The sequence below is a fragment of the Priapulus caudatus genome, unplaced genomic scaffold (assembly GCF_000485595.1).
Source record: "Priapulus caudatus unplaced genomic scaffold, Priapulus_caudatus-5.0.1 Scaffold2667, whole genome shotgun sequence".
NCBI lineage: Eukaryota > Metazoa > Priapulida > Priapulimorpha > Priapulimorphida > Priapulidae > Priapulus > Priapulus caudatus.
In genome coordinates, this window is record NW_014579728.1 from 5,127 (window position 1) to 15,411 (window position 10,285).

Here is a 10,285-nt window from a genome sequence, read left to right on the forward strand (position 1 = left end):
AATCAATCAATCAATCAATCAATCAATCAATCAATCAATCAATGTTTTGTTTTGTTTTGTTTATTAAGAGGTGATTTAATTAAACACTAAGAGTGGTTTAGGTAGGTGATGGGAAATTTTTTTCCCGTGAACCATGAGAGGTGGCCTTGGATGCCCTTCTATATATTTCATTTAGGCATTGGTGCCCTCAAAAATGTTGAGAGTCGAGGCCAAAGTGGCCCTGCTCTAAAACCAAAGAGCTTACAATGATTACTATAATTATGATTAATAATGATATAATGATGATTAATTAGGATATAATTAATTATCATTATAAGCTCTTTGCTAAAACTGATGAAATTCGAGGCCTGACCTTGACCGCACGGAATAGCGACATGTTCTGACGTGCTCTTGTTCGTTGTCCGCGGCAACAGGTGCGATCAGTCCCTCGATGAACCTTCACCCGCTGCACTACCAGCACCTGCAACACTACATGCGCCAGAGCAGCCTGCAGGGGTCGCCCTTCCTCTCGCACGGTTCCATGCTCGGCCACCAGGTGGCGGGCATTCCGAGGCCGCCGTCGCTCGGCATGTCGGAGCTGCGGCATTCGTCGTCGCAGCATCCCAGCGTCCAGCCTCTGGGAGCGTCGAAAGCACAATCACAGGTGGCGCCACGTGTCCGAGCTTCTTTTTTGTTAGCGTAGCGTTTTTTACGGTCTTGTCACGGTCGCGAAACTTACGTTAAATTTCATCGTATTTTATTTTGTATTCAGTACACTTTATTATAATGCCTTGTGTAATATTCAATTCAAAATTCATTTAAATGAAATTTCGGTTTAAATATTTAGTACGTGGTATTCATGGACTTTTTCTTCGCAGTTAACCAAAGACTCGAGTTCGGGAGAGTTGTTCCAAGTGAAGAGGGAGCCAAGCAGCAAGTCAGAGTCCAGGGACGACAGCAGTCAGAAACCCTCACCAGGTATGCAGCCACAGACACGCACGCACGCATGCACACGCACACGCTCACACACACGCGCACGCGCACGCATACGCCACACGCACACGCCACACACGCCCACACACACACACAACACATACAAACACACACACACACACACTACACCACACACACACACACGCCACACACTTGCGCACCACACACACACACACCACACAAACACGCACACACACCACACACACACACGACACACACACCACACAACACCCACCACACACAAACATACACACACACACACACACACACACACACCACACACACAACACAACACACACACACACACTGCGCGCGCACGCACGCACACACACACGCACACGCACACACACAAAACACGCTCACACACACACACACACACCACACAATGCCTCACACACACACACACACACACACACCCACACACAGCACACACACGCACACGCACACGCACAGACACCACGCACACGCACACGCACACACACACACACACACACACACACACACATACACACACACACACACACACAACACACACACACACACAACGTACACACACACACACACACACCACCAGCACACACACACACACACACACACACACACACACACACACACACGTCACACACACACACACACCACACAAACACACCACACACTGCTAATGGCGCGCACCCCCCCCATGCTACCCCATGCTCTAACTACGATTGTATGTCGCTGTGGATATTATCTGATGTAATGCTTAGCCTAATCCTTCTTGTCTTGTACCCCATCTGCTCTGGGTTAGACCCCATTCCCCAGCCTCAGGGACCATCACCCAAAGACAAGTTTACCTTCATACACACTATCCAGGGTGCCGAATTTAAATCGGGGGTCCGGAGTCAAAATACTCCCTGTTTACGTTCGGACTCCCTATTTACATATGCAGGAGTTCCGTGGGTGACTTTCATTTGAAATTCTGGCATTTATCTAGACTTATGGTTTTTTCGCTTCCGGGAGGCACGGTGTCCTCGTGGAATTTACCGTAATTGTTTTGCATCCGAAAGTGTCTCTTAAAGAAAAATTTGGCAGATGGTGCAACCGCTATGAATCTTAAAAATAAGCCACGATGCCGTGTATTGTTAATATCTTAATTTTAACTCTCAAGACTTGCGGGACTCATTTGTGGTCTTGATCGTGGTGCCCTCTTTTTGAGGGTAGGGAGTCGTTGGACTCCCTTGTTCAAAGGTGTGTGAACTTTTTACCCCTGCCCTATCTGTCGCCAATCTTCTCTGCCAGCACACTCCTCGTGCCCCCCCCTACCTTCACTTCTCACAACCCCACCCACTCCTTCATCCTCTACACCCAATCATTATGTCCTCCATTTCTGTCACCACCCTCCCGTTCTCTCCCCACCCCATCCCTTCCCTTCTCCAGCGCTCTCACTGTTGCACTGTTTGCCTTTGACTGCAGCCTCAGGAGTTTAACCGTGCTCATGCCTAAGCGCTGACTGATAGCGCGGTGCTGACAAATCCACCACATCCCCACCTCTTTCATCATCCTAACCACCCCATCCCTTCTTCTCCCTCCCCTCTCCGTGCGTGTGCTTGTCCTCCCTTCCGTCTCCTCCTCCTCGCTCTCTCCTCTCTGCGCGTCGCGTGCGCGGTGCTGCTCGTGCCTGGCCCCCCTTCTCCTCTCTCCTCTCTCCTCCTCCTCTCTCATCCTCCCCTCCTTCTCTCTCCTCCTCCACGCCCCATCCCTTCCCACTTCACTCCTCACAAAACCTTCCTCTCCCCACCTTATCCTCACAACGCCACCTCTTTCCTCCCCCTCCTCCCCCCCACACCTCACAAATCCATACCTCCCTACCCCCGCTCCCAGCACGCGCTTGTTGAGAGCACCAGCCACTCTCACTGAACATCTTGTTTCCTCTCCCAACAGCCTCAGGGGTTGACCCGTCACCAAAGAACGAGCCGGACGACTTTTACGAGACGAACTGTCACTGGACCGGCTGCAGCCACGAGTTCAACACGCAGGAGGAACTCGTAAAGGTAACCACCGCACCTCGTTAGCGCACCTCCGCTCGGTCGTTAACTCACCTGTGAGGTGGTTCCGTGCGATTACAGTTCACCTGTGAGGTGGGCTTCGCTCGTTAGCTCACCTGTGAGGTGGGCTTTGCTCGTTAGCTCACCTGTGAGGTGGGCTTCGCTCGTTAACTCACCTGTGAGGTGGGCTTCACTCGTTAACTCACCTGTGAGGTGGGCTTTGCTCGTTTACTCACCTGTGAGGTGGGCTTCGCTCGTTAACTCACCTGTGAGGTGGGCTTCGGTTGGTTATCTCGTCTGTAAACTCGTCGACGGCGTTTGCCATGAAGAGGATGCTGTGGCGTCTGTCGAATCCTTCGCTGTCAGTTACATCGCAGGGGCATAGCATTACAACCCTGCTTGGTTTCTCTGCGCGTGTACCTAGCCTGCTATATGTCCTTATATATGCAATATATGTTAGTGTGAGTGGAATATATATATATATATATATATTATATATATATCAGGGGTTAATAATGACAAATTGACAAATTTTACAATAATGACAAATTTGTCATTATTAACCCCTGATATATATATATGATATGCTTATATATGCAAATCATTATATATATATATGATATGATATGCTTATATATGCAGTATATGCAATGTAGCCGCGCGAATATATCCTTTTTGACTTTTGCAAGCTGCTTATTGCCAGGATGGATGGTAAGTGATGGTGTGTGTGACGTGGCTTGCTTGTGCGTGCTTTCCTGAACTTGCGAAGCAGTCGGGTCTTCCAATATTCTGTATTCTTTGTCGGTGTCTGTCTGTATGTCTGAATTCGTGACTACGCTAGTGTCTCTACACATGCATCTTTTTCTGTTAGACTTCTATGTATGTGTGTGCGTGTGAGTGCGTGCGCGTGCGGGCGAGTGCGTGTTTGTGTGTGCGTGTGAGTGCGTGCGTGCGAGTGCGTGTATGGGTGTGCGTGTGAGTGAGTGCGAGAGCGCGTGCGTGGGCGTGCGTGCGAGCGTGCGTGTGTGTGTATGTGTGTGTGTGCGCGCGCGCGAGCATGCTTGTGTGTGTGTGTGCGTGCATGTGCGTGCATGTGTGCGTGCGTTCGGGCTTGTGTCGGCGTCTATATAGCCCTCCGCGCACCTCCACCTCCACCAAAGCGACCGCTCGCACGCGCCCTGATGACACGCCGCCGACACCACCATCATCAGTCACATGACCAGATGACATCATCATTCACATGACCAGATGACATCATCATCAGTCACGCTAATTGCTTAAGTAACTGCTGCGGCTGATGCCGCAAAAAAGCGTCTAATCGAAAACAGACCTCAGACGCTAACCACTCAATCGGGAGCCCGTCCTACGGCGATACCCGCCTCCCTCCCCGCACGCACGCACGCACGCACGCACACACACACACACACACACACACACACACACACACACACACACACACACACCACCACACATATATATATATATATATATACACAGCAGCACACCTCAGCACGACACACAGCACAGCACTCGGCGAGCGTACACACACTCGCGACAACACAGACACATGACACACTAACACACAGCACGGTAACACACCACACACAACACACACACACACACATACGACAGACACACGCATTAACACCAGCACCACACACGCCACAGCGCGCGCGCGCACACGCAGCGACACCACCGCAAGCACGATGCAGCAGCGACCATGCACACACACAGGCACACACACACACAGCACACACACCACACTACACACACACACACACACACACACCCAGCACACGCACACACCGCACGACGCACACGCACAGCGCCACAAGCGCACACCGCAAACGCACACACACACAGCACAGCACACACACACACACACACACACAACAGCACACAAGCACACATCAGCACACACGATCACACAGCACACACACACACACACACCGCACGCACCCGGCACACAGCACACACACACTATATTATATATATATATAGTATATATATAATATATATAGTACACACAACACCACACACCAACACACACACACACACACACACACACACACACACACACACACACAGCACACCACACCACACAACGCACACAGCGACAACACACACATACTACTGATTCAATCATTTGCTGCCTTAGCGGCCGGCCGGGCTCGCGAATTCCGCAGGGATGTTGATGTGATGTCGAAGCTGGTTACGGCGCTGGTCGCGCGCGGCCTGAGCGACGTTGTATAATATGCTAAAAATTGCTAATGCACATGCAAGCTCGTGGCGACGGCGGGGGCCGGCGTGTGCCGTGACAACGCGAAAAAAACTGGGCGGCGTGCTGCTGACTACGATGAGCAGAGCGCTCGCGCGCAGACGCCACGCGTGTCACGTTGCCGCCTGGGAAGATGAGCTTGCTGCTTAATTGCACGGCCGCGCGCGCGGGTTGCCATGACAAACAGAGATGGTGTATCTGGGTCACGTCTTACTGCGTTTGGTTTAGCATTTTTTTGATTGCTGTAGTTTACTGCTCGTGGCAACGTGACGTGCGCAGTTACGTTATTTATGAGCGTATAATTTATATTACACACACACACACACAACACAATACACGCACTGCCGCCGCGCGGGCACAGCCGAGCACACAACCACACAGCTACACACACAAGCACAACATCACAACACACAGCACACACAGCATACACACGCACACACACACACACACACACACACACATACACACACACACACACACACCACACACACACACACAGCACGACACACACCACAGCACGCCACACACACATCTACACGCACGCGGCACACACCACACAACACACACACACACACACAACACACCATCAGTCACGCAGGCACGGACGCACGCAGCGCATTGAATGAGCCTTGAGCGAGCTGTGGCCATGCTGTCCATATCTCATCTTATCTTTATGATCTTAATTTCATCTTCCTGCGGCTTGTCCATGTACGGATTTTCGCCCTCGGGTCTGTCTGTGCAGCACATCACAACGGACGCACATAGCGACGGAACAAGAAGTCGTTTGTGTGGCAGGTGGCCAGGCAGTGTTCGCGCGAAGGAGATAGCCCTTCAAGGCGCAGTACATGCTCGTGGTTCAGCATGAGGAGGCATACGGGCGAGAAGCCGCACAAGTGCACGTGAGGGATACGGACTGCGCTCCTCCATCTCCCTCCTCCACGACTCAGCCGCTCCGGCGCTCCTCCACACCTCTCCCATCCAAACAGGCAGCTGCCCCCTGCCTCGCACACGACTCCCGCCTGCCACACCGCCGCTCTCTTCCACACAGCTGCCGGCTGCCTTCCACACACTCTGCGCTCCTCCAGCACAGCTTGGCCTGCCTGCGCCTCCGACACACTCCCGCCTCCATCGCAGCACAGCCGCCCTCCACACCACGGCCCTGCTGCCGTCGCACACACGTCCGCGCCTCCTGCCACACACTCTCCCTCGCTCGGCACACACCGTCCTCCTGCCTCTCACACGACTGCCGGCGAGAGCATCGGCTCGCAGCACACTCCGCGCCTCCTCCAGCAGGGCAGCTCGCCCGCTCGCTCAAGCAGCAGCTCGCCCTCCTGCGCACACACTCGCCGGCCTCTCCTGCCACAGAACTCCCCGTCCTCGCGTCCACAGCACTCGCTCCTGCGCTCCACAGCACTCCGCCGCTCCTCCACACACTCCCCTCTCCTCCCACGAACTCCCCGCCTCCTGCGCAGCAGCCACTCCCCCTCCTCCACAACAGCTCCGCCTCCTCGGCGACACACCTGCGCCCTGCTTTCCACACACTCCCCTCTCCACACACTCCCTCTCATCCAGACACCCACCTCTCTTCCTTGACCAGACTCCCACCTCTGACCCTCTGCTTACCCTCTTCCATATCATTCATAGACCCTTATTCTTCTCCGACACGCACCATAGTTTCCTTTACCATATACCTACTTTTTACTACACATCCTCACATTCCTCAACCACACACCCGTATCTGTTAACCTGTGTTGTAGTTTGAAGAATGCTCCTTCAAGCCTTACCACTATATTACACTGTGTTGTAGCTTGAGGGATGCGTTAAGCCTTACCAACATGTTGCCCCGTCTTGTAGTTTTATGAATTGGTTATGCCTTAACATGTTGCGCTGTCTTGTAGTTTTATGAATTGGTTAATCCTGACCAACATGTTGGGCTGTGTTGTAGTTTGAGGGTGCTTCAAGTTCAACCAACATATTGCCCTGTGTTGTAATAAATTTGAGGGTGCTTCAAGTTCAACCAACATATTGCCCTGTGTTGTAATAAATTTGAGGGATGCTGCAAGCCTTGCCAACATGCCGCCCTGTGTTGTTGTAGTTTGAGGGATGCTCTAAGGCATATTCGAGGCTGGAGAACCTGAAGACACATCTGCGCTCTCACACGGGCGAGCGACCGTACACCTGCGAATTCCCTGGCTGCACAAAGTCGTTCAGCAATGCGTCCGACCGCGCCAAGCATCAAAACCGAACGCACTCTAACGCCGTAAGTGTCTCTATAGAGAATCTTCTTCATCTTCTTTTTCTTGTTTTTTTGTTTCTTCTTCTTACTCTTCTCTTTCCTCTTCGTCTTCTTACTCTTCTCTTTCCTCTTCTTCTTCTGCTACTTGTCTTTCTTTCTTCTTCTTGTTCTTCTCTTTTTTCGTCTTCTTCTTGTTGTTCTTCTCTTTCTTGTTGTTGTTGATGTTGTTCTTCTTGTTGTTGTTGTTCTTCTTCTTCTTCTCTTCCTTCTCGTTATTCTCTTTCTACTTCTTCTTCTTCTGCTTCTTCTTCTTCTTCTTCTTCATGTTCTTCTTCTCTGGTTACTACACGACACTCGACCTAGCCACTGCAGCACACAGGACCTGGCACGGTGGGTGAAAGCCTCAAGGTCTCCAAGAAGAAGAATGATTCCTTCTAAATGAAGTCCCTAGAAAATGAAAGCTGCTATTCGTTCTGCGTTCTCTACATTTTGTCTGCGTATTTTGTGTAGGCTTGCTTGTTGAAATTAGAGAATCAATTGCGTTCACTCTATGCCATAAAAGTCCATAGAAAAACAGCATGTCAAATGTAAATTTGTTTATGCGTACGCTTTCATTCGCGGTGGTATTTTTGCGTAGCTTCCTTGTTGTGAAACCGCTGCGTCCGAACAATAGTTGGAATGCTCACCCCCGGACTGTTTGCATGCTGCAGAAAACCGTACGTTGTGCAAGCTCACAGGCTGACTAGCGATACACGGATCCCAGCCCTTCTCTCAGGAAAGCACGTGAAAGGACGGGTTGCACGCCCGGAGTCTTCACACGACAAGAGTATGAAGAATTGAATCATCTAGGCCGCGGCGCAATCCGATAACGAAACACCGAGACCAGGTAAGCTGTTTTACAGGAAACAGCACAAAAGCACCAGGTTACAGCATGTGTCACAGGTAATTACACACAGAGACCACGGTAAGCAATGTTATCACAGATAAACAATCAAAAAGACCAGGTAAGATGTGTCACAGGATAATACGACACATTAGAGACAGGTAAGATGTATGCACAGATAACGATCAAAGAGACCAGGTGTGATGTCTTACAGGTTAACGAGCACAGGACCAGGGGTAAGATCTTCTCAAATCACAGGTAATAATCACAGGAGACCAGTAATCCCTTTAACAGATAACATCAGAGCTAATAATACTAGGTGTACAACGGAAAAACGGGAAATATAGTTGCTATTTCACGGACACACATTATTCTCACTTTGCTGCGAGTCTATAATTAATTTCATGGTATGCATTAAGCAGAATTTCTTTGTCTCGTCTAAAACATGACCAACCGCTTGTCAATACCGATTACTCCTAGGCGGAGATATCGGCCTCCTAAACCTCCCCTCCCACATCATGGCGCAAACGCCGCCTTCGAATCCACTTCTGTCAGCATCCTTCACGCGTTCTAGCATTTCGGGCTATCGTTTCCGTCACCGCTTGGAAGCGCTGCATAATTGATGTCAACATTGCCCAAATTTGGTAGCTTACTAGCTTGCGGTTTTGTAGAGACGTTTAATTCAAAAAAACATTGCCGGCTCCAATCATGACGGGCTAATTCCGTGCTAGGAAAGATAATGGGCGAGATATAGGGCATAGGCGATGCCCCGAAAGCACCTCCACCCGTCACCTGCCACGCCGACAAATCATTCATAAAAATTATGGTTGGAAAAAACCGAACTCTCACGACAGCAACCTTAAGAGGCGTTTAGAGTTACTGAATAAGTGGATGCCAGGCCGTGGTGAGGCATGTGGAGGGGAGGTTTAGGAGCCAATATCTCAAGTCTTAGAGTATTGTATTGACAAGCGCCGGGGTTGGTCTTGTTCTTAGAGAGCAAAGAATTTCTGCTTAATGCAATACCCATAAAATTATTCTAGACTCGCAGGCCAAAGATAGAATAATCATGTACTGTGAAATAAGCACTATTTTCCCGCGTTTTTCCCGTTGTACACTCTAGGTACTTTATATTAGCTTCTTGATAACATGTATATTGATGAACAATGAACCTCAAATGCTTCCACTGAAACCTGTCCACTAAAACTTGCAATGTGATCTTTCAATATTTATATATAGTTTCTCCATACCTTATGATGTATCTGATAATTCATAGACGTATTCGTTTTGAAACTCCAGGACAGATCAGCCGGTTGCGACAGAGGCACTACTGCTGCCGCTGACAGACGAGGCCGCTCATCGCCGCCCGATGGGTAATAGTTATGAGCCGAGACAGGACGGATGCCGTGAGAGCAGCAGGGATGCGACAGGTTATGACCATCGTCAGCAGCTGAAGCCAAGAAACTAGCAAAAGCTAGGCTGCAGAGAAACTAGCAAAGCGAGCTAGCGAGAAGACTAGCCTGAGACTGAGAAACTGCAAAGGAGCTAGCGAGAAAGCTAGCAAAGGAGCTAGCTGAGAACTAGCCAAAGAAGCTAGCTGAGAAACTAGCAAAGAAGGCTAGCTGAGAACTAACAAAGAAGCTAGCCTGAGAACTAGCAATGGAGCTTAGCTGAGAACTAGCAAGGACGCTATGCTGAGAACTGCAAAGAAACTAGCAAAAGAAGCAGCAAAGAAGATAGCTGAGGAACTAGCAAAGGAGCTAGCCGATGAAAACTAGCAAAGGAGCTTTAGCTGAGAAACTGCAAAGAAGCTAGCTGAGAACTAGCAAAGAAGATAGCTGAGAAACTAGCCAAAGGAGCTAGCAAATGAAGCTAGCTGGAAAACTAGCCAAAGGAGG

At 50.1% G+C, this 10,285-nt stretch overlaps 1 protein-coding gene across 1 annotated transcript in view; it reads left to right on the forward strand.

The window, feature by feature from the left end:
- The window catches only part of LOC106818932 (zinc finger protein GLI2-like), a gene marked incomplete at its 5' end in the record, with an annotated part of 10,357 nt that extends 2,010 nt beyond the window's left edge, over positions 1 to 8,347 (forward strand). The window contains 7 exons of the mRNA XM_014823600.1: positions 414 to 643; positions 858 to 957; positions 2,890 to 2,999; positions 6,014 to 6,053; positions 6,092 to 6,170; positions 7,366 to 7,531; positions 8,219 to 8,347. Coding sequence (XP_014679086.1) covers positions 414 to 643; positions 858 to 957; positions 2,890 to 2,999; positions 6,014 to 6,053; positions 6,092 to 6,170; positions 7,366 to 7,531; positions 8,219 to 8,347 — 854 coding nt within the window. The remainder of the gene's footprint in view (positions 1 to 413; positions 644 to 857; positions 958 to 2,889; positions 3,000 to 6,013; positions 6,054 to 6,091; positions 6,171 to 7,365; positions 7,532 to 8,218) is intronic.
- Positions 8,348 to 10,285: the final 1,938 nt, after the last annotated feature.